This window comes from Dreissena polymorpha, chromosome 14, assembly GCF_020536995.1.
Source record: "Dreissena polymorpha isolate Duluth1 chromosome 14, UMN_Dpol_1.0, whole genome shotgun sequence".
NCBI lineage: Eukaryota > Metazoa > Mollusca > Bivalvia > Myida > Dreissenidae > Dreissena > Dreissena polymorpha.
Window position 1 is genome coordinate 49,350,381 of NC_068368.1, and position 24,578 is coordinate 49,374,958.

At 36.8% G+C, this 24,578-nt stretch overlaps 1 protein-coding gene across 5 annotated transcripts; it reads left to right on the plus strand.

The window, feature by feature from the left end:
* The first annotated feature begins 389 nt into the window (after positions 1-389).
* LOC127858011 (60S ribosomal export protein NMD3-like) lies at positions 390-23,474 on the plus strand. Of its 5 annotated transcripts, none has more exons than XR_008038718.1 (16): positions 390-513; positions 2,940-3,074; positions 3,588-3,681; positions 3,896-3,976; positions 6,387-6,515; positions 8,475-8,565; positions 10,654-10,732; positions 12,898-12,994; positions 14,329-14,446; positions 15,292-15,437; positions 17,006-17,121; positions 18,208-18,280; positions 19,194-19,306; positions 20,303-20,373; positions 21,685-22,722; positions 22,868-23,474. XR_008038718.1 is itself a non-coding variant. In XM_052394850.1 (15 exons), exons 1-15 carry the CDS (start codon positions 470-472, stop codon positions 21,819-21,821), a joined length of 1,524 nt encoding a protein of 507 aa, XP_052250810.1. In that variant the 5' UTR covers positions 390-469; the 3' UTR covers positions 21,822-23,474. The 5 variants fall into 5 exon arrangements, 1 of the variants encoding a protein (XP_052250810.1); XR_008038719.1 differs by having other exon boundaries at positions 21,685-22,671; positions 22,817-23,474; XR_008038717.1 differs by having other exon boundaries at positions 21,685-22,526; positions 22,672-23,474.
* The last annotated feature ends 1,104 nt before the right edge of the window (positions 23,475-24,578 follow it).

Genomic DNA, 24,578 nt, shown 5'->3' on the forward strand with positions numbered 1-24,578 from the left:
TGAGTAGTTTTTATCGATTTTTTTTTTAAACAGTGTTGCAAAATGTATTCGTATCTGCGATACGTCAAATTTTCTTATGTAAAGCGCCTTTGAACGTGCACTCTTGCATGAAAAGGGCGCTATATAAATCCGGTATAATAATAATAATTATTATAATAACTGCCAAAACGACTTTGCTCTCAAACAACGCATGTGCACTAATTCGTTTTCGTACATCTGAAATACGCGTTTAAGTAAAACAGCTAGTGAATGAATGCCACTATTCAAGCGTGTAATTTCAACTAATATTTTGTACGCGTATCCAGTTTACCATCACGATGTGTTCATGTATCCGTTTATTTTTGTGACCGATTTGACTTACAGTCGAAATTCTAAGACGATAACAAAGTTTGTATTCGTGGTGAAGTTTTATATACACGTGTGTTGCACAACTGTAAAAACTTATCGAAAATTCATTTTTTCTGACAAGATGGATTTGATTCCATCACTTCAACCGAGTGTTACTAATTATATGTACGTATTTGGCAATAGATTGAATAAATATTATATTTGTCGACGATATTAAATCGATTGTTTACGTTTTGGTAATCTGCCATGTCTGCTACTGCTAGTCCATATAAACGGACTGACAGAGCCTTTGATTATTTTTGCTATGGCGGCTCTGGCAGTCCATATGCACCCCTTCATAAACATGGGTGCTGTTCAGCCCAGAGAATCCGTGCGCTTCACTAAACAGACGTCGTTCGAAACAAATTGAGGAAAATAATGAATAAACTTCATAAACATGTTAAATTTACCTGAATGGCAACCTACGGATGTTATCTTTTGCATGCACCCTATAAAAACACGACAATGTTTCAACACAATTTCCTCGCTGACATGTTTTATGTTTAAATTCGACTCTGTAGGCTCCAACACATAACCCGACGTGCAAAATATTGGTGTACTGTGACCTAACCAATATTGGGTCAATTTTCCAATATGGCGGATACAGCGTACAAAAGCAAAACTAAGTCAATAAAAAGCAATTATTTATTGTTTTAATGGTACCATTCGCAGGGCTTGACACTTACTTTTTTACTACTGTCCCAAAGGACCACCAGCTTTCAGAAATTACTGGTCCTGCAAGATATAAAGTGGTCAGACAATTTTTTGCATGTTATTTTGCCTAAATTTCAAGCTTCTCTTCATTAGTTTTAGGTTTTTTAGGCGGAGGTTCAACCAACCCCGGAATGAAATTTTACATTGCGATAACTTGTAATCTTGAAAATACGCATGTTTACTCTCCGGCAATATCAAAACATTATTTGGCGCCCTCCAGTGTAAATTCGCATGGTAAGTAAAGTATCTTCTGATGGTACTAAGATCGATAAAATGCTGATTATTGCTGCTTTTTCAAAATAATAAATACCATTTTGTAAAATCTCGATCCAAACGCTTTGAATGTTATGTTAATTTGTGTATCGATCACGGCAAAGTCCAGAGACATTTGTCGAACGCAAATCGATTTTTTGATCCAACAACAGGTTTTTGTTATCCGGGCATCTAGAAAAATTGGAATTTCCAATATGTTACTATTTTTATCCCGGTCTTGAGTCGGCCCATAAAATAATGATGAAATTATCAGTTTATTATGAACATATAAGTTGTTTTATTGATTAAAACAGCTTTCCACCAGTATTTCACAAAAAGCTGGCCAGGATTTTTAACTGGTCCGACGGATCAACCAATTTCTAGTTTCACTGGTCCTCCCTATTTTTTACTGACCCCGGGTCAACGGACCACCATTAGTTTCGAGCCCTGATTCATATAAGTTTGTGGTTTAGACAGGTAAACGTTGATAAGATCTTGCAGTTTCAGTGTTCCTTAGCCAATCCATTGTTGATTAAATTTTGCGCCCATGGACAAGAGCCGACGCATTGCAACTATCAGCTAACCATTGGGTTATAAAGCTGAGAGTTGAATTATTGCAACTACCATGTCTACCAGTTATTTATTCTATATTTTATCATTATGATTAATCCATATCATATGGATATATAGGGCCTAGCACTAGTTAGTTCTCTTCCTTTCAGCAATTAAAAAGAGGGTCAATGATTATTTTTTAAATTGTTGTATACTTTACTGGATACAGACCGTCACAATTTACAGGCTAGCATTTCAACACTTGATGTGGTATGGTAACATAAACTTTATGAGATTCAAAATGCTAGTTTTAATTTTTTGTTTCACAATATATTCCATGAGATTTTCCTGCGAAGATATCTGAACATTTACGAGCAAACGTGAGATTGGCTTTGGGCAGCGTTGGAACCACAACATATAGTTCTCATAAGCTGCCCAAAGCCTATCTTGCATTCACTCATAAATGTTAAGATATCATCACGGGAAATTAATGTGGAAAATACTGGCACACACACAAAAAAACAAGCATTTTAAATCTGTGTTACACTAGCTTTTAAATTTTGCCTTATCATAAATGCTGTAAGAAACGGTGATTTGTTATGTGCTTGTTAAGAAAAGTTTCATTTTAACTTTAATTTAATTCCAATTACTTCAGTTATATTAAAAGTCTATTAAATTCTTCTGTACTATGGAAAAATTACCTCCCTCTGTATAGAGCCCTCATACATACGCATGCACACATCAAAGAATGTTTTATTTACATTCGCTTGAAGATGAGGAACCCGGGATCTATCAGTAAATTTGTCATACGATATTTCTTATTATTTAAAAAGTTATTCAATAAAAATTATAGATATATTGTCCGAGAAATACTCGCTTACCAGTATGATTTAAATCCATGAACTTTTTAAAATTCTTGTCAGACAGTGCCCAAATGTTTTTCAGACACAAAAATATTGTCTGATTTGTCAGTTTTTAGGAGTCAGTTCTATGTGTTCACCGAATAATGTTTTACATATTTATATGTTTTTCAGCCTGTGTTGCCAATGTGGTGTCCAGATTGAGCCCAACCCATCTAACATGTGCGTGGCCTGTCTGAGGTCAGAGGTCGACATTTCAGAGGGCATTCCAAAGTCAGCTGTGCTCTACTTCTGTCGAAAATGTGAACGGTATGGCTGAGAACAGTTATAAGGCTTTACTGGTACATAGAATGCTCAGATTGTTCTTTCTTTTTTTAGACATAATAAATATAGATTCTTCTGCAGTTAATTGATATTGATGCAATTTCTGAAAATAAAACTTCCTTGTTACTCAATACATGGAGTGTCAAGAGCAGTACTTTTGTATCATACAGAACTGAACAAATATTATTACAGCATTAAAGCTATCAAATTGCAAGTATAAATTATCTGCCATACCACCTTGGGTAATTAAATGAGCATTGTTCTGGAAAAACTGGGATTAATGGATGTGCGTAAAGTGTTGTCCCAAATTAGCCTTTGGAATCTGCACGGGCTAATCAGGGAAGACACCTTCCGTTTTTATTGTATTTTTGGATTAAAGGAATTTTCTGTTACGCGAAAAAAACAGTCAAAGCAGAAAGTAAAGTCCTGATTCTGAGACAACACTTTGCACCCGTGCATTCAGCCCAGTTTTAAATCTGTTGCCCTTTCTGTGTTCAGGTATCTGCAGCCCCCTGATCATTGGGTGACAGCTCCCCTGGAGTCAAGGGAACTACTGTCTATCTGCCTGAAGCGACTCAAGGGACTCAGTAAGGTCAGGTTACCTACGTTCATTAAAAATGTCTTCAGACAGTGTTTTTAGACATGGTTGGAATGGGGCCCTGGCCCTTGGGATTTTTTTTTGGAGGGGGGTGGATGATAAATACTTGAAATGGATTTAAAAATGTTTTCAATATTATAAAGTCTCTTTCTTTGAGTTTTCACCTAAACAGACATAGTTTCTGTAAATTGTGCTATTCTGCATACAGGTTCGACTGATAGATGCTGGGTTTGTATGGACTGAGCCCCACAGTATGCGTATCAAGGTGAAGCTCACTGTACAGAAAGAGGTGAGGTTTTATTTGTTTTGCCCATAGTTTTACATTGTTAGCTCATCTATTTTTTGAAAAAAAAAATGAGCTATTGTCATCACCTTGGCGTCTGCAGGGGTTTTTTTTGGCCAGCTTTTATAGCTGAAATTCGGCTATGTTCCCAATCCCAAAAAGTATACTTATTTCCCAAAATGTGGCAAAAAATTCCCAATTTCCAAAAAAAAAGAAAACATTTTTTTTTTTTAGAAAGAAGTCTAAAGCGTATTTTATCTCAATTTAAATTCAAATACATCTAACAAAGTTTTATATCAGAGTTATATCAAATTTAGTATTTCCCTAATCAGTGGACTTTTCATGTGGAAAAAAGGCTAATGAATTTATTTTCCCAATTTCATGAAAATGCCGATAAAATTCCCAATTCCAAAGCCATGGGCTATCTTCCCAAAAAGTGGAAAAAAACCCTGGTCTGCGTCGGCGTCCGGTTAAGTTTTGTGTTTAGGTCCACTTGTCTCATAAAGTACTAAAGCTATTGCATTCAAACTTGGTGCACTTACTTACTATCATGAGGGGACTGGGCAGGCATAGTTAGATAACTCTGGCGTGCATTTTGACAGAATCATGTGTCCTTTTTATATTTAGAAAATTGAAAATTTTGTTAAGTTTTGTGTTTAGGTCCACTTTATTCCTAGTACAGTATCAAAGCTATTACTTTCATACTTGCGACACTTACTAACTATCATAAGACTGTGCAGGCAAAGTTATGTAACTCTGGCATGCATTTTGACAGAATCATGTGCCCTTTTTATACTTAGAAAATTGAAAATTTCGTTAAGTTTTGTGTTTTGGTCCACTTTACTCCTAAAGTATCATAGCTTTTGCTTTCAGACTTGGAACACTCGCAAACTATCATAAGGAGACTGTACAGGACAAGTTGCATAACTCTTGTTGTCATTTTGACGGAATTATGGCCCTTTTTTGACTTAGTAACTTTAAATATATGGTTAAATTTTGTGTTTATATCCACTTGACTTCTAAAGTATCAAGGCTATTGCTTTCAAGTTTCTAATACTTTCATACTATCATGAGGGTCTTTTACCTGGCAAGTTGAATTTTACCTTGACCTTTGAATGACCTTGACTCTCAAGGTCAAATAATTAAATTTTGCTAAAATTGCAATGACTTTGTTATTTATGATCAGATTTAATTGATACTTTGGCAAAACAACTCTTACCTGACATACTACAATATATACCCCCCCCCGACCCCCCCCCCCCCCCCCAAAATTTTTTTTTTTTAAATAATCATTTTTATTTTTTTGAAAGACCATCCAACTATCCCACCCAAGAATCTCTTGAAGTATTGAGATAGGTCCCTTCACCTTTAAAAAGAAAAATAGATGAGCTTTCTGCACCCGCAAGGCGGTGCTCTTGTTATTTCTTGTTTTTGGGAGATAATGTTATAAATGACCATACCCCCACACTATACACCCCTCTCCACCCCACCCCTCCATCTTTTTTGATTGAAGTATTGAGATAGGTCCCTTCACCTTTAAAAAGAAAAATAGATGAGCGGTCTGCAGCCGCAAGGCGGTGCTCTTGTTGTTTTATGCCTCCGGTAGGTTGGTATATAGCATTTGAACTGTCTGTCCGTCCGTCAGTCCGTCTGAAAACTTTAACATTGGCTAAAAATTTTGCAATATTGAAGATAGCAACTTTATATTTGGCATGCATGTGTATCTCATGTAGCTGCACATTTTGAGTGTTGAAAGGTCAAAAGTTAGAAAATACAATCCAAGGAAAGTAATAAGCTTTAAAAGAGAGATAATTTCTAAACCTGCCAAATGATATTTTGAAATTTATTTAAAAGCAGCGCAATAAGGGGCATTGTGTTTCTGACAAACACGTCTCTTTTTTTGTCATACACAAGTCTGACAGTTTCAGGAATAATACCAGACCTCAGCAAATTTTATCAGAAATGTTTGAGGTCTGATGTCTTTCGCATGGGTTGGTTAGACGTAAGCTGAGTTAGACATAAGTGGAATCATCTGTGATCTATAGACACATGATTTGTTCTGGTTTCAAACATTTGAAAGAAATTTCTGCACTCCTCTCCAATCATCGTGATCATGGAGATAAGATGATTTGTTACAGCAGTGAATTGTAAATACCCTAGATTGCACCAATAAATTTCTATATAAGTTATTTCTATGGATAACATATAACATATGAGCCTCTATCTGGTTAACACTTTCCACCAAAAATTGCATGTTTTGCTAAGATGAGACGTTTTTCTTTAAAAGAAAAAAACAATAAAAGCTGAAAGGTTAGCCTCTGTTGACTGCACAAGCTAATCTGGGATGACTCTTTAAGCACATGCATTAAGCCCCATTTTTCCAGAGCTCAGCTCATATGACACTCCTGTATCCCAGGTGATGAACGGCGCGGTGTTACAGCAGGTATTCATTGTGGAGTTCACAATCACCAATCAGCAGTGTGAGGCGTGTCACAGGGTCGAGGCCAAGGACTACTGGAGGGCCAATGTGCAGATCAGGCAGAAGGTATGTGGACATGTCCATAGAAATCTATTTATTTTAATTGTTTACCTATTTACGTGCATTGAAAGTTGAAGGCTGATTTAAATGCTGTTAAGTCCGTTTCCTGAGTAGAACAAGTACTTGGTGTCTTTGGGGATGGTCCAAATACATGTATTGATACCATAGTGGGGATTGAACCGGTGACGGTGGCTAGATGGACACCATATGCACTACATTATGGCGACCTCTTGGCCTTGTTTGCATTGTGAACTTGTTGGCTACAAGGAGGAAGATGCAACATTATGCTTTTAAATAGAAAACAATATTTTTGAAATTGTTTCAATGAACTTTTAAGACTTTAAGCACCTTTAAGAATTGCTTACAGTATTATGCTATATGGTGCTGAATGTATAAATGTATTGAGTGTTTGTAGTTATTTGACAAAATATTAATGTAATTCAATAATATCAAATCTATAGCTCAAACAAGTTGACCTGCTATAGTATTCTGCCATTAGATTGAAGAAGATTAAAGGATAATTAATGAATGTCTTCACACCTGAATATTCACATATACATTAAACCATTACTGATGCTTGCTCATTTGTCTTGATTAATTTGTTAGCGTGAAGGTCATGGTGCTTATTTAAAGAAAATAAACCTTTCACAAAAAGGTCATGATGATAATTTCACATGCAGGATTTTTTTGGCTGAAATTTGGCCAAATTTCTTTCTCCCAAAGTAAATATTTTTCCCAAATGAATTGAAGGTTTTCCAAAAAGATTAAAAGAATTTTTTTTTTAAGTCAACTTAAAGTTCTTAACCATATCCAGCTGTATTAGTTAAGCCCAAGAGAATGTAATTTTGAAAAACTGTATTCACAATTTTAAAGTATTTTATGCCCCCGGATCGATAGATCGGGAGTATATTGTTTTTGTCCTGTCTGTCTGTCTGTCTATCTGTCTGTCTGTCATTCTGTCCCAAAACTTTAACCTTGGTTAAAGTTTGATAACTTTTGCAATATTGAACATACCAACTTGATATTTACCATGCATGTGTATCTCATGTAGCTGCTCATTTTGAGTGGTGAAAAGTCAAGGTCATCCTTCAAGGTCAAAGGTCAAATATCATTGTATTTTTATTTCCTAAAACTTTACCCCTTGTTAAAGTTTTATCATAACTTTTTTAATATTGAACACAGCAGCTTCATATTTGGCATGCAAGTGTATCTTGTGGAGCTGCACATTTTGAGTGGTGAAAGGTCAAGGTCATCCTTCAAGGTCAAAGGTCAAAATTAAAAAAAAAATCATTTCTCCATTAAATCTCTTAATTACTTCTCGTGCAGCTGCACATTTTTAGTGGTGAAAGGTCAAGGTCAACCTTCAAGGTCAAAGGTCAAATATCATTGTACACCGTATTTTTCTTTCCTATAACTTTAACCTTCGTTAAAGTTTTATCATAACTTTTTTATGCCCCCTGATCGAAAGATCGGGGGTATATTGTTTTTGGCCTGTCTGTCTGTCTGTCATTCATTGTGTGTCCCAAAACTTTAACCTTGGTCAAGTTCAAGGTCATTCTTCAAGGTCAAAGGTCAAATATCATTGTATTTTTCTTTCCTAAAACTTTAACCTTCGTTAAAGTTTGGTCATAACTTTTTTAATATTGAAGATAGTTTGATATTTGGCATGCATGTGTATCTCATGGAGCTGCGCATTTTGAGTGGTGAAAGGTCAAGGTCATCCTTCAAGGTCAAAGGTCAAATTTATGGCTTCAAAGCGGCGCTATAGGGGGCATTGTGTTCCTGACAAACACATCTCTTGTTTGCAAATAACAACAACACCAATTTCTCAATTGTAGTTTAAACCACAGGATTTTTTCCAATCCAAAGGGACCTGAACCTATTCCGAAATTGGTTAAAAAAATGCTGTAGGTAAACAAACCATTAACAGACAACAGTTTATTTTTCTTTTATCCATGGTGACAGGCTGAGCACAAGAAGACGTTCTTCTACCTGGAGCAGCTGATTCTGAAGCACAAGGCACATGCCAACACCATCAACATCAAGCCATGCCATGGTAATAATTGTAATGTTTGTGGTTTTCATGAGGCTTTGGGTGAGATATTTTTAAGATCACAATAACCATAGAATTGTCCATGAATGTCAATCATATTCAAATCAATTTGCATTAGAATTCAATTATTGCTTCAAGATGCCAGGTATGAAATGATTTGCCAGCTGCCTGTATTAATCAAAAGGGCAGATGTATATTTGTGATTTCAAGACAAGCACATGATGATGTTTGTTATTCTGGACAAATGGTAAATAATCCTTTGAAATAGATGGGCAGAAAAGTAATTTTGTTGTGGCAAATGTAAGATACAGTACAGGCACTGTGTACTTAAACAAAAACGCCTGTCCGCGGTGTTCACTTTTTTCGATGGGTGACATTTCGCGGGGGGTGGGGGGGGACACGCTACTGACCGCGGTGTTCGGTGAACACCCAAAATCGCCGGGAATGCACGCTATCGAACACCAGTGATCACCGCAATCCTGCGCAGCCACCGTTAACACCTGTCTGCGAAAGTCATTTACGCGTTTTAAATGTAGATGTACAAAAGAAAATCATATACTACATGTAAATATTACATGTATGTGCACATGTATGTGTACTTAAATTCGGACAGTACGTAAAGTCGGAAACGTTAATAAAGCGTTTATATGATCAATACTATTAACTCTTATGGTGTTAATCAATGCAATTGTTCTTTTTAACAACAAATACTGAGTTTCAAAGAAATCAAGAGAGTATTAAATCATTTGTTTACTTGTGTCCAACTTTCAGTACTGTCCGAATTTACGTATTGCATCAGTATGTTACGACACTTGTGTGCAGTCAGTATACAATACAATAATTGTTTCATTAATGAAGGAACTGACACAGCGTAACGGTAACGATACAGCATGTTTAAATTATATTTTATTAAGAGGAAATGTCACTGCCAAATAATTCGCGAGATACCCCGGTACTTTAGTTGAAATTCAAAACGAAACTTTTAATGGTAATAAAATTATCTCAATGTTGTACCCACTACGAAACTTTTATTTACAAATAAATACACTCACGCCAATTTTCGCACTTTTCATCAGAACAAAGAAATTCATTTTTTTCATGTAGAATTTGTAACCTAAAATAGCTGTACACAATGCGTGCAACCTGTGTCAGGTGGTTTACGCATGTTGCAATACAACTGTCCTGATTGGGCGCTTATTTCATCAAATCTTTAAATAGAATCATTTGCCGAAATTCATTTGATACTTTCGAAAATTTCAAAGGTTCGTGTTTATGACTCTTGTCTTCTATATTACCCACCCATAATTTGATTTTAAAAATGGAAATCGGGCATATATGGGATTATCAAGTAATGGATAAAGATTGGGAGAAGTTGCATGTATGCGATTGAGACAGTTGACACGTATGTATCGGGGAATCCAGAGACTCGGGATAATACCATTACTACAATCAGTTATGAGTTCCATGGCTTCAAACTGTTAATTGAATAATCAAATTCTCAATTAACACTCCTCCATGTGCGGTATCCTACAGCTAGGTGCGAACGCGGTTTTCTTTTATACTCGGTGCTTAAAAAGACAGAAAACACTGTCATGGGCATGGGTGTGAAATACATTATTCATTATCACTTTTAAATGAAAGGGATCAATACAATACGTTTATGTTCAATTATTTTATTTTAAGCGAACACGATGAACACCGCGGTAGATATTATGGGTCCGCGGTGATTCGCGGTGTTCGTCTTATGGCAAACAGCCCCCGCGACATTTGATCTGAACACACATTGCAGAGTTCATATTGGTAAGCGAACACAGTGAGATGAACACCGCGGCGAGTGGCGTTTGTTTAAGTACACGGTGCCTGTACTGTATGTGCAATTATTACAGGCCTTTTGAGGAGAAAAGATGTTAAAATTGTTTATCCTCATGTAATTTAAGATGTGTTTGTTTAGGTTATCCTTTAATGATTAATAATGAGTAGACTGCTGTCTGAGTAGGAAATCAGAAAGGTATGCTGTTCAGAATGAAGAGTCATTGTTTATTTACAGATACACAATACTGTGTATAATGTATGTAAGGATATGTTTTATAGATGGTCTAGACTTCTTCTACACCAAGAAGGACCAGGCAAGGAAGATGGTCGAATTCCTAACATCAGTTGTCCCCTGCAAGTAAGAATGTTATTGAATTCCTTACATGGGTTGTCCCCTGCAAGTAAGAATGTTGTTGAATTCCTAACATTGGTTGTCCCCTGCAAGTAAGAATGTTATTGAATTCCTTACATGGTTTGTCCCCTGAAAGTAAGAATGTTATTCAATTCCTTACATGGGTTTTCCCCTTCAAGTAAGAATGTTATTCAATTCCTTACATTGGTTGTCCCCTGCAAGTAAGAATGTTGTTCAATTCCTTACATCAGTTGTCCCCTGCAAGTAAGAATGTTCTTTTATTCCTTACATTAGTTGAACCCTGTAAGTAAGAATGTTATTCAATTCCTTACATCAGTTGTCCCCTGCAAGTAAGAATGTTCTTTTATTCCTTACATTAGTTGAACCCTTTAAGTAAGAATGTTATTCAATTCCTTACATCGGTTGTCCCCTGCAAGTAAGAATGTTGTTCAATTCCTTACATCAGTTGTCCCCTGCAAGTAAGAATGTTATTGAATTCCTTACATCGGTTGTCCCCTGCAAGTAAGAATGTTGTTCAATTCCTTACATCAGTTGTCCCCTGCAAGTAAGAATGTTGTTCAATTCCTTACATCGGTTGTCCCCTGCAAGTAAGAATGTTATTCAATTCCTTACATCGGTTGTCCCCTGCAAGTGAGAATGTTGTTGAATTCCTTTCATGGGTTGTCCCCTGCAAGTAACAATGTTGTAGTGGTTATATTTGTTGACCCCTGCAAGTAACAATGATGTAGTGGTTATATTTGTTGACCCCTGCAAGTAACAATGTTGTAGTGGTTATATTTGTTGACCCCTGCAAGTAACAATGATGTAGTGGTTATATTTGTTGACCCCTGCAAGTAACAATGTTGTAGTGGTTATATTTGTTGACCCCTGCAAGTAACAATGATGTAGTGGTTATATTTGTTGACCCCTGCAAGTAACAATGTTGTAGTGGTTATATTTGTTGACCCCTGCAAGTAACAATGATGTAGTGGTTATATTTGTTGACCCCTGCAAGTAACAATGATGTAGTGGTTATATTTGTTGACCCCTGCAAGTAACAATGATGTAGTGGTTATATTTGTTGACCCCTGCAAGTAACAATGATGTAGTGGTTATATTTGTTGACCCCTGCAAGTAACAATGTTGTAGTGGTTATATTTGTTGACCCCTGCAAGTAACAATGATGTAGTGGTTATATTTGTTGACCCCTGCAAGTAACAATGTTGTAGTGGTTATATTTGTTGACCCCTGCAAGTAACAATGATGTAGTGGTTATATTTGTTGACCCCTGCAAGTAACAATGATGTAGTGGTTATATTTGTTGACCCCTGCAAGTAACAATGATGTAGTGGTTATATTTGTTGACCCCTGCAAGTAACAATGATGTAGTGGTTATATTTGTTGACCCCTGCAAGTAACAATGATGTAGTGGTTATATTTGTTGACCCCTGCAAGTAACAATGATGTAGTGGTTATATTTGTTGACCCCTGCAAGTAACAATGATGTAGTGGTTATATTTGTTGACCCCTGCAAGTAACAATGATGTAGTGGTTATATTTGTTGACCCCTGTTTGTTTCATGAAAGAGTGGACACTTCTATTTGAGTTTGTAAACACTTCAGTTTTGTAAACACTTCAGTTTTGTAAACACTTCAGTTTTGTAAACACTTCAGTTTTGTTAAAAGGTAAACTGCTTTTTGGCAGTAGTTACATTTTAATATGAACAGATAATTTGGGATTGTGAAACCATTTTTTATTTCAACTTTTAGACAAGCACATATTTTGCAATATTTTATCCCACACCATGGGTGGAGGGATATAGAATTGATGTTGCCTGTCCTTCATTTCATCCCTGTTTCATGCAGTCACAAACTGAAATTGCCGGGAGATATCAATTTAACAAATTTGCAAGTTTTGTTTGTATTTAATTATGATTAAAATCTTAATCTTCATTTTCAATAACCACAATTTTTTGCTCAATGATTCAGAAATTCTGCATCAATTGAAGTAATTGAGTGTATATATTATATTTGAAATAATATAATAATAGTTGAGCATGGAGCTATTGTAGCTGTTTGTGGAATTGGATGCTGATACTATAAGTCTTTCCTTGAATATTCATTTACAATGACTGTTTATAATGCCTCATCCTGTACTGTTTGCATTTGCAGGAGTCAATATGCCCAGGAGCTTATCTCCCATGATGTGCGCAACAACGTGTTTAACTACAAACACAGTTACTCTGTTACCATTGTGCCTGTATGTAAGGTATGTAACAACATGTTTAACTACAAACACAGTTACTCTGTTACTATTGTACCCGTATGTAAGGTATGTAACAATGTGTTAAACTACAAACCAGTGCCCTCGTTTTGCACTTTTTACCGCTGAATATCGGCGGCTTCCCCCATGAAAAGGGTATACCTTTTTCCCCTCTTTCAGCTAAAAATTCCCCCCTCGAAAAAAAAAAAAAATAATTTTTTTTTACTTTTATACCAATGTTGCCAGCTGGTATCGTGCTACTAACCTTTGATTTAATGTATATTTATGTAAATCACATTAAAATATAGCAATTTTAGGTGTTAAATGGTTGGTGAAAGATCTTCTAAAATTCCCCTTTTCGCCCAAAACGACGCGAAATTCCCCCCTCTAAGGGCCCCGGCCCCAATCCCCCAAAGTGTAGCAAGGGCCCTGCAAACACAGTTACTCTGTTACCATTGTGCCTGTGTGTAAGGTATGTAACAACGTGTTTAACTACAAACACAGTTACTCTGTTACCATTGTGCCTGTGTGTAAGGTATGTAACAACGTGTTTAACTACAAGCACAGTTACTCTGTTACCATTGTGCCTGTATGTAAGGTATGTAACAACGTGTTTAACTACAAACACAGTTACTCTGTTACCATTGTGCCTGTATGTAAGGTATGTAAGAACATGTTTAACTACAAACACAGTTACTCTATTACCATTGTGTCTCTGTGTTAAGTATGTGTTCTTGGCAGTGTACCAAAGTCTCTATTAACATATTGCATAACTGGGAAAGTGTTAAGACTTTGGGATCCGTCTTGTTACATAACTTAAAATGCATTTCCTTGGAAGAAAAAAATGCGCAGCACCAACATATATGATATTTAGTTAATTTCCCTTGGTATGTTACAGATCCATTATTTGCATACAACGCTTGTAATGAATGTTTTGTTTCATCTACGAAATAAATGTTTTTTTCACGTGCCTTAAAATGCTGTTCACAGTAACCGATGCATGTATTTTCAGTAATTAATGTTTATGGATAATAACGTGAAATCCAGAAGCCCACTACATATATTAGGGCCATGTTGTATAATATGGGCATCTGCTTATTTCCATCCCAGATTAAACTTGTTATTTTAAACCCTTTTATTTTAGCTCCATTGCATCAAAAGCCGACGGCTTATTGAAACGCTCTCAACTCCGTTTCTTGGTGGAGATCTAAAGAATGCTCCCACAATAGGGATTGAACCCATGACCACCTGGTTGCTAGGCAAACACCATATCCATATCGCCACGGCGACCTTTTTGAACGTGTAAGATCTATATTAAGACTGGCCCCTGTACATTTCAGGACAATGTGGTGTGCCTCCCCAAGGAGTTGGCTGCCAAGATGGGTCACATCAACCCAATCTGTGTCGTCTTCAAGGTCACCCAGCTCATACACCTCATTGACCCAAACACTCTGCAAGGTGAACAACAACAACAACCATGCCTGATACTTTTACATTAAATGCAGACTTTTTGATATGGAATGTTGTGATGGGTCCATAACACAAAATGTCTTAGTAAGAAAATCAGTAAACTTCTTACGTTTACAAAATTTCTAAAGTTTGTGACAAAATTCCTTAAGTCTGTTACAAAATTGCAAGTCTGTTTCAAGATTCCGTAAGTGGGACAAACATTTATTAATTTGGTGATTAAATTTCTAAAGTCTGTTAGTAATTCCATAAGTTAGGGGCAAAGTTCAAGTCGGGGGCAAATGTAAAGTCTGTAAAAAAAATGCATCAAGGCTGTAAAATCTGGCAAAACGTCAGTAGATGTTTATGTTGCTTTAAATAATTTTTTTGTTCTTTTGGTAAAGAATTACTGAGTTTTTGAGTTACTGAGTGAGACATGTACTTATTGTCCCTGGTGAAACCAAAGGGGACTTACGGTTTGCGCTCTGCATTTCCCTGAGTCTGTCACACTTTCTGGATCCTGCGATGAAACATGGACAGATGGCATATGGAGATTATGCACATCATTTCATTTGTTCCTTCGTCAAGAATTGTGGTTGCTATGGCAACAAATAGACTTGAAATATTGCTGAAAATGGTGGATACTGCGATAACTTTTAAAGTTCTTCATATTTTTTCATGAAACTTGAAACATGGATAGATGGCAATATGGAAATTATGCACGTCATTTCATTTTGTTACTACATCAAGAATTCTGGTTGCTATGGCAACAAGTAGACTAGAAATATTGCTGAAAATGGTGGAGTTTCACCGATAGGGGACCATATTGCTTGACAATAGTCTTGTTATTACTGTAGTTGCGGAGGTGTCAGGCCCTGTGTTCTGGCGCTCCCCCTTTGTAAGCCTGTGCTCACCCAAACAGCTGGTGGAGTACATGGTGATGGACCTGCAGCTAGTGCCAGACAAGGAGAAACCAGTCATCCTGGGACAGGTCTCGCATAAGGTAAGGGCCCAATGGTTATCTACACTTGTTATTCAATAGTTTCCATGGTGATGGACCTGCAGCTTGTGCCAGACAAGGAGGAACCCGTCATCCTGGGGCAGGTCTCACATAAGGTGAGGGCTCAAGGGTTATCTACAGTTGTTATTTAATAGTTTCCATGGTGATGGACCTGCAGCTTGTGCTGACAAGGAGGAACCCGTCATCCTGGGGCAGGTCTCACATAAGGTGAGGGCTCAAGGGTTATCTACAGTTGTTATTTAATAGTTTCCATGGTGATGGACCTGCAGCTTGTGCTGACAAGGAGAAACCAGTCATCCTGGGGCAGGTCTCACATAAGGGGAGGGCTTAAGGGTTATCTGCACTTGTTATATAACAGTTTCCATGGTGATGGACCTGCAGCTTGTGCTGACAAGGAGAAACTTGTCATACTGGGGCAGGTTTCACACAAGGTAGGCGCAAGGGTCAGGAAATGAAATTGAGGCCAAGGTTATCTACCCTAGTTATAGCAATAGTTTCTTGTATAGAGTGCAAATGTGTTTTCTAAGAAACTAGTGTCTAACCACAAATATTTAGGACTAAATCTGTGTCCAAAAAATATGTTTCCTTGTCATTTATATAGTTTCTTTTGTAGAGGAGAGTTGTAGAGTTTGCTAAGGCAATTTTTTTTATGGGGAGGGGGGGGGGGGGGCATCAAGTCACTATGAATATTAGAAGTGCCTTCCCTTAGTAGGTGAAATTGTCTGATGTAATATTTAACTTGTAAAGGCAGCTCTCACATACTGTTGGCACATTGCCATTTAAAGGTTTCTACTGGTCTTGGGCAGATCCTTATGCCTAAAGCTCTGGCTTGTGATACTGATTTGGTGTTCATGCAGACCTGAGGTTCTCAGACCGCTTTCACAGAAAAGATAAAAAAACAAGTCTGTTAGACTTAACCATCTGAATGATTGAAAATATTATAAATCAAGTATTTTCACAAGAACAGATGTTTTGGGGACCGTAAATAATAATGAAGTAATATTTGAATATTGGTTTTTATGCAATCCTTCACTTTCCCCATCTGGCGGACTGTGAGAAATGTCATGTCTTTGTCAAAATGTTGTCATTTATATATATATACTTAAAAGTTATTAAAAATTAACAAGCACAAAATGAAATGTCAACAATCATTTGACTATAGACATTGACATCCTTCATCCTATCAAAGGTCATTATTAGTTATGCAAAAGATCAAAACTGTTAATATTTTAACCCTTCCCGCTTAGAAGCAAAGTGAAAATGGCTGTATGCAACAAGCATAAATCCAGAACAAGGTGCGAGTAACTCTCAGTTTGCTCAGGTTTAATACTGTGTGCTGCTCATCATTATCTTAGGGTTCCTTCAATAAGTAAGAATGGTGTTTCATTTAATTAAATACAATTTTCTAAAGGAATATACACACATCAAAATTGGGTGGTAAATGGTTAGAGTATCCACTGACAGTTTCTTTTGAAGACTATTAATGATAAAGTGAAAACTGTTAATGTTTTATTGTATCCACTGACTGTAGCTTGTGTGCACTGTTTCAGCATGTGTTGGCTGACCTGTGGGTTTCCAAGATGAGTGACCTTGGAGTGACTGACCAGCAGTATTTCTGTCGTACCCACCTGGGGCACCAGTTACACTGTGGAGACACTGTCCTTGGGTAGGTAAATCACCCCACTATAATAAAGTTGAAACTTTTCGCAAGTAATCTGAAATAAAGAGCTTCGATGTGGGGAAACGCAGTCTGCATAGCCTAATCAGGGACGACACTTTCTGCCTGTAGAGACTCTTACAGAAATCATCCTGTGCTGACGGTACAGGCTAATCTGAAAAGACACTTAAAGCACTTGCATGAAGCCCCGTTGTACAAGAGGGAAGCTCATGCTAAATTTTCATAAAGACTTTACCAAAGATTTTATTTAATATGTTGAAGAAAGAGTTGGCCAAGCAAAAGGATCAGCCCCAGGCATGCAGGGTTTGTGCTTCTTGATTACCCTTTACCAAAAAGTGGCGTTTTTGCAGTTTCTGCTCTTAGGAGTTTTAATTAGTGACACAAAAGGTTAACCAGTTAATACACTGAACAATTGTTTAACCGGTTACATTTTCTAGTTACGGTTAACCTGAAACATTTTTTCTTAATTTATTTCATTGATCATACAAAATTCATTTCAAGCTCTCGATGTAGTGACAGTTTGTGCTATTGCCAGCTGTAAACAACATTCCATGCCAATGACACTGATTAATAAGATTAATGTACCATTCATTCATTTTTGAATAGTATGTATATGTATGTACAATCTTTACCTAACTGTTTTTAAAGTATATTTTTAAATTGTGAGGTGTTTCCATTAACTGGCTAATTAACTCTTTACTCAAGTATATGGGTTAACAGGTTTTTGTTTTAGTATATTGTTGTATCCCTAGTCATCCATTTAAATCGACAAACTTGACACCTTAAATTGAAGTATTGCATTTAGAAGGGTAATACAACATTTAGATCTTTATTTGTATGAAATGGTTCTTTCATAGTTTCCTTCACTTCATTGGAAACTTATAGGAAAATAAAGAAAACCGGTTTCCACGGCAACAGAGGTCCAAAAAGATTGCAATACATGTACATGTACTCTAGATATACTGTTACCTAGACTAACCCTGTCCCAAGTTCCTGCAGATCACATGTTCTTTATACAACTTCCCAGAATTCTGCACATTTGATTTTTTTGTCTGTATACTGTCATGTTTTCAGGTTTGACATGGAGAATGCAAATATGAATAATGAGAATATAGAGAAGTTGAAGAAGGACAAACTGCCTGATGTGGTAGGATTGGAGTTTGTTTCGTATTATATACCCAAAAGTATTTATATAAGGGATAATATAACAAAATGGATTCTATAGCTTAATTTAATCATTTGCAGAGATCTTATAAAGAAAAAGCGGGTAGTTGTGAAGGCTGTCAAAAAATAAGCACATACTATATAGTTTCTTTACTGAATACTTATATTCCTCAACATTGCAAAAAATCATGTACATTTACTTGCATATGAATACAGTGATTTTTATGGCAAATTTTGGGCCGATATTTGGCCCCATTCCCCTCAAAAAGGGTATACATTTTCACGCAATTTTGTAGAAAAAATCACCTCCAGAAGTAGAAAAAAAAAAAAATTTTTTTTAGATAGAACTGTCTAATGATAAATATATCTCAAATTAATTTCATATGATGATTTTGAATATTATAAAGAGTTGTATTAAAATAGTTAATCCCAAATCCGTGGACTTTTCACATGAATTGCATTTTTTTCCCAAAATGGGCAGGAAAAGGCCTGATGTATCTATATTGTGTTAATATTTGTTGATAAAAACATTCCAACTTGGTCCATTTTATTGGAAAAAAAAGGCGCGAATTTGCCATTATATCGATTTAAAAAGTCCCAATAAGACTCAAAATGGCTAGGAAAACTGAGACTGTGCATGAAGGCTGAACTGTCTGAAACTCATGTTGAAAAAATCATTGATATATATTTAAGAAAGAGGACAGAGACATACAGCTGTGAATATTACATTCATACATACATGTGTATTCATATAAAAATTATCATAACATATAAAAGAGTGAATTTTTAATTTTCCCCTTTTCCGTCGAATACCAGCACTAGTTTTTCCCCTCATTTTTGTTTGGTCTTTATTTTATATTGTTAATCCTACTGGAGTGGTGTCCCTTGTTTCCTAGGTGATTGTGAAGAAGGTGTATGCAGACAAGAAGATGCGAGACAGACGCAGGAAGTGGAAGCTTAGACACCTCAATGATGAGCTACACAACTTGGAGACAGACTCGGCCATGAAGTACGTACCAGCACCATGCCTATATTAACCCATGGATGGTCTTTAAACAATTACCTATGGGGTCATTGAATTGCGGGTCAGTTGGGGTCAAGATGACTGTTACTAAAAAAGACAAGAGCACCGCATAATGGGTGCCATGCTCGGCTGTGGGTGCAGTTGTGAATAAATGAAAACTTGTAAGATTTTATTTTTTTTTGGAGGTCACAGTGACCTTCCCTTTGACTTAGTGACCCAAAAATGGGTATGGCATGTAAACTAATCAAGGTGCAGCTACATACCAAGATTCACAGTTGTAGGTTGAAGCACTTTGATTTTAGAGCCAATGTTCAAAACCTTGACAAAATGTTAAGGTTTTAGCACGACGCGGATGACATGACGACGGAAACGACGAGCTGGCTATGACAATACCTCGGGTTTTCTCCGAATACAGCAGAGCTAAAAAATTACCTGCTATAGTTGCTGTAAAAAATACAATTAGTAAAACATGTACACAGCTGACTGCTGTATTGAAAATGAAGCCTTTAAAATTGGAAGAAAGGTCTTAAATATAATTAAATTCCTGAGGGACTACAAGTGCGTCAATATATGTATCTAAGTGATAAAGGGTTAAAATTTGCTCTTGTGGGAACTGTAAGTTGAAATAGCAAAAAAAGATCCTCTCAAATAGCTTGTCAGCAGATATTAATATATTACCTCTCAGAGACACATACATGTTTGAAATCTCTTTTTAAATCAAATTTAATTATAGACCTTTCTTACTAGAGTCAAGTTTTAAAGGCTTCATTTCCAACCCCAAGATATTGAGCAGCAAACAGCATAAAAACCTGAGCAGCCTGTGAGTTACTCCTAGGCTGTTCTGGTTTTATGATGCTACTTGCAGGCTGTTCTGGTTTTAAGCTGGTTGCATAAGCTATTTCCACTTTGCTTGTGAGTGGGAAAGGGTTAATGGAACTTTACAAATATACCATATATAAATTCCAATGTTTCTTATTTCAGTGATTACACAGACTTTTTGGAAGATTTGGAGGAAGACCCCTCAATTAGACAGAATGTCAATATCTATAAAGGTGAGGAAATACTCTGAATTGCAGAAATTGCATTTGATACATTGATAGATTTGTATGGCTATTTACAGGTCAAGCTTAAAGATAAATGCTTTGATTAATTGTTTGCTTATTGGGCAAAGTCCCTCTCAAAGAAGCTTCAAAAGTATGTTGTCTGGTATAATTAAAGACAATGTTTTTCGGAAGCAAAAGAATAAATTTTATGTAATAGATTCACACTTGGATTCGAGCCCCATTTTGTGAGTCTTTCTTGATGGCTGCAAAACTTGGTGTCTGTCATGTTTATTATTTTCTTATGGCAATAACAAAGAGTAAATTTTCTGACAAACTGGTGTTTATATATGTTTATGTCATGATAACAGATAAAAAAATGTAGAAAATCCAGGAATTGCCACCGTGGCCACCATGAAACAAACTTATAAAAATACTGAAGTCAAGTTTAATAATATTTTCTCATACATCTTACTACTAATTAAGTTTATATAGAACAGAAAAGCAAAAAAAAATAACATCAGCAATAATTATAATAAATTGCACCCATTTTTATCACTGGGCCAGCAAGCATAGTTGGTAGAGTGATGGGATGAAGACAGGTTTTATTCCTGACTAGGTCACATAGTGGTGATTTCGCAGAAACTGTTTATAAGGCCATTCCTCCTGTACCTTCTTCAAGTATGGCAGTTGCACTTAGTTCTTGTTAACCAGCTTACCCAGGTAAAGAGTGACCATCATGATGACTGAATTCTATTGGTAACAGCAACAAAAACAAATATGCCTCAATTCTTGAAAACAGAACTTCATGCAAGTGCGTAAAATGTCCAAGATAAACCCCTGTGCACAGGCTTGTCAGGTACAACACCCCCCACTTTTGTCATATTTATATTTTAAAGAAAGTCACTTTTAGGGAAAATCCAGTTTAAGCTGAAAGTGTCGCCCCTGATTATCCTGTGCGGACTTCACAGGCTTATCGGGGACAACACTTTATGCCTATGCATTAAACCAAGGTTTCCCAGAGCAAGGCACAAATAAATAAAATGTACGCCCATTTGCCTATCTCGTCTAGAAAGTAGCAAGATGCTGGTAGATGTGGATATAGTAGTTGCACAGAGTACTGGTTAACCAGCTTACCCAGGGAAAGTGTGACCCCCGGGGTGACAGAATACTGTTGATAACAGTAAATATAAAATCCCCACCCATCTTTTTCCTTCCTCATGCAGACTGTGGAAAGATGCCTGTAGATGTGTGTTGACAACTGCAAAAAGTTCATTTTAAATTTCAAATAAAAATGTCTAACCTTTAACCTATCTGATTCAGACAGTAGCAAGATGCCTGTAGATGTTGATGAGGCAGAGGAAGCCGGCGTCCCTCAGATCAGCCTCCAGGAGATGCTTGATGACCTTCACCTTGGGGACGACGCCACTGGAGACGATGGGGATCCCATGATGGACTGAGTCCAGGGACATAAACAGGACAGTCACCAGTCAGGAGACAGTGTTCTGTTGAGCTCCATAATAAAATGTTTGTGTGTATTTCAAAGTTTATTGACAGGTCCCGCTATGTCTTCACTACTGCATCTATGGACACCTTCATGTAATGTAAAGTTGTACTCTTAAACAAGGTGTTTGAGGGCCACTGAAGTTAGTTTTACTTTTTCATGAGGTAAATCTTCAGGTCAGTGATTAAGGCGTTTTGAGGTTATTTGTATACTTCCGAAAAACGAAATTTGACATCAGGTATATAAGAGTTGCACTGTCGTTCTGTCTGCATGAAAAGCTCAAAGTTTGTGGAATGAATTGCTTCCACATTTTTAATTAATAAATAATTCTTGTACGTTATAGTTTGTTGTTGAATAACCCACGGCTGTAAGTTTAGATGCATAGGGATTAAATCAGGAGTGCAAAGAACGAGTGATTTGAAACAACGCATCTAAACTTCCGTGGGTTATTCGACAACAAACTATAACGTACATGAATTATTTAGATTCTAATACGGTTTTTACTTAAGATTTATACAATGTATCTTATTTTTATGCCCCCCTTCGAAGAAGAGGGGGTATATTGCTTTGCACATGTGGGTCTGTCGGTCGGTCCGTCCACCAGGTGGTTTCCGGATGATAACTCAAGAACGCTTGGGCCTAGGATCATGAAACTTCATAGGTACATTGATCATGACTCGCAGATGACCCCTATAGATTTTGAGGTCACTAGGTCAAAGGTCAAGGTCACGGTGACCCGAAATAGTAAAATGGTTTCCGGATGGTAACTCAAGAACGCTTAGGCCTAGGATCATGAAACTTGATAGGTAGATTGATCATGACTCGCAGATGACCCCTATTGATTTTCAGGTCACTTGGTCAAAGGTCAAGGTCACAGTGACCCGAAATAGTAAAATGGTTTCCGGATGATAACTCAAGAACACTTAGGCCTAGGATCATGAAACTTGATAGGTAGATTGATCATGACTCGCAGATGACCCCTATTGATTTTCAGGTCACTAGGTCAAAGGTCAAGGTCACAGTGACCTGAAATAGTAAAATGGTTTCCGGATGATAACTCGAGAACGCTTATGCCTAGGATCATGAAACTTCGTAGGTAGATTGATAATGGCTGGCAGATGACCCCTATTGATTTTCAGGTCACTAGGTCAAAGGTCAAGGTCACAGTGACCCAAAATAGTAAAAGGGTTTCCGGATGATAACTCAAGAATGATTATGGCTAGGATCATGAAACTTCATAGGTATATTGATCAATACTGGCAGATGACCCCTATTGATTTTCAGGTCACTAGGACAAAGGTCAAGGGCACAGTGACAAAAAACATATTCACACAATGGCTGTTACTACAACGGAGAGCCCACATGGGGGGCATGCATGTTTTACAAACAGCCCTTGTTCTTGTGTACTATTTTATGTGAAGTTCCGACCATAAAAATTACTTACGGCTGTTCTGTCAATCAGATCCCCGCCCTTCTGACTTTCATTTATAAAATACCGGATTATTACGCTGGTGGAAAATGTATCGGCATGTTTTGTTTAGTTAAAGCACATGCTTTCAGTGTAAAAGCTCCGCCGATAATTATTGCAGAATAAACCATAGACAATTTTCTTCTTTGTTTATATGAAATTTGGCACTTGCCGTGTTAGAATGCTATTTAATTGATACTTGAGATATGCCTATGAAGTGAAGATCTGTCAGACACTGTTTATGCCCAGTGATCTTCCCTTGAACTTGGCTGCAGCTGGTAAACCTGTGAAAGATCTTGGCGTGAGGATTTATTGTCACTTCTGTGACAAAGCTCCAGTGATTTAATCTCTTACGAAAATATCATGTTTTTTCCTTAAAAATGATATTTAGGGGGTTAATTTTCAATTCTTTTTAGGAGAATCATTTAACATTTAGTATAAATGTGTTAAAGGAACATAAGTTGAGTGTCTTGTTTTGAGCTTAGTGGAGACTTATTGAAAAGCTTTCATTGAGGCTTAATCGACTATTCCATTTTTAGCTCGACTATTATAAAGAAATATATATAGTACTGCTATCCTACTCACCCCAGCGTCTGCGTGCAAATGTTAAAGTTTTCGTACTTCCCCAAATATTTTCTTTGTCCCTTGACATATTGCTTTCATATTTTGCATACTTGTTTACCAACATGACCCCAACCTATAAACAAGAGCAGACAACTCATTTTGTCATAATTATTGCCCCTTTTATACTTAGAATATGCATATTATTGATAAATCTATGTTAAAGTTTGCGTACTACCCCAAATATTTCCTATATCCTTTGACATATTGCTTTTATATGTTGCATACTTGTTTACCAACATAACCCCAAACCTATAAACAAGAGCAGACCACTGTATCAAGCATTTTGACAGAATTATGGCCCCTTTTACACTTCCATAATTGAACATTTTGCTTAAATTGCCATAACTTCTTTATTTATGATCACATTTTATTATTACTTTGACAAAACAACACTTACCTCAATACCACAATGGATTCCACCCAAACAATACCCCACGCCCCTACCCAGAATCCCTTCCCCCCCCCCAACCTTCCCCCCCCCCCACATTTTTTTTTTAACATCTAATTAATTACCCAACCCCACATTATACCCCCCTCTTACCCCCCCACCCCCCTACCCCCCCCCCAATTTTTTTTTTTTTAACATCATCTAATAAATTACCACACCCCACATTATACCCC

What these genes read in the sequence shown, in the direction of transcription:
- LOC127858011 (XM_052394850.1), top strand. Translation starts at nt 470, where the DNA reads ATGGATTTGATTCCATCACTTCAACCGAGTGTTACTAATTATAT. An exon ending in CCGAGTGTTACTAATTATAT is followed by an intron (nt 514 to 2,939) that starts GTACGTATTTGG and finishes TATGTTTTTCAG; the next exon opens with CCTGTGTTGCCAATGTGGTG. An exon ending in AGCTCACTGTACAGAAAGAG is followed by an intron (nt 3,977 to 6,386) that starts GTGAGGTTTTAT and finishes CCTGTATCCCAG; the next exon opens with GTGATGAACGGCGCGGTGTT.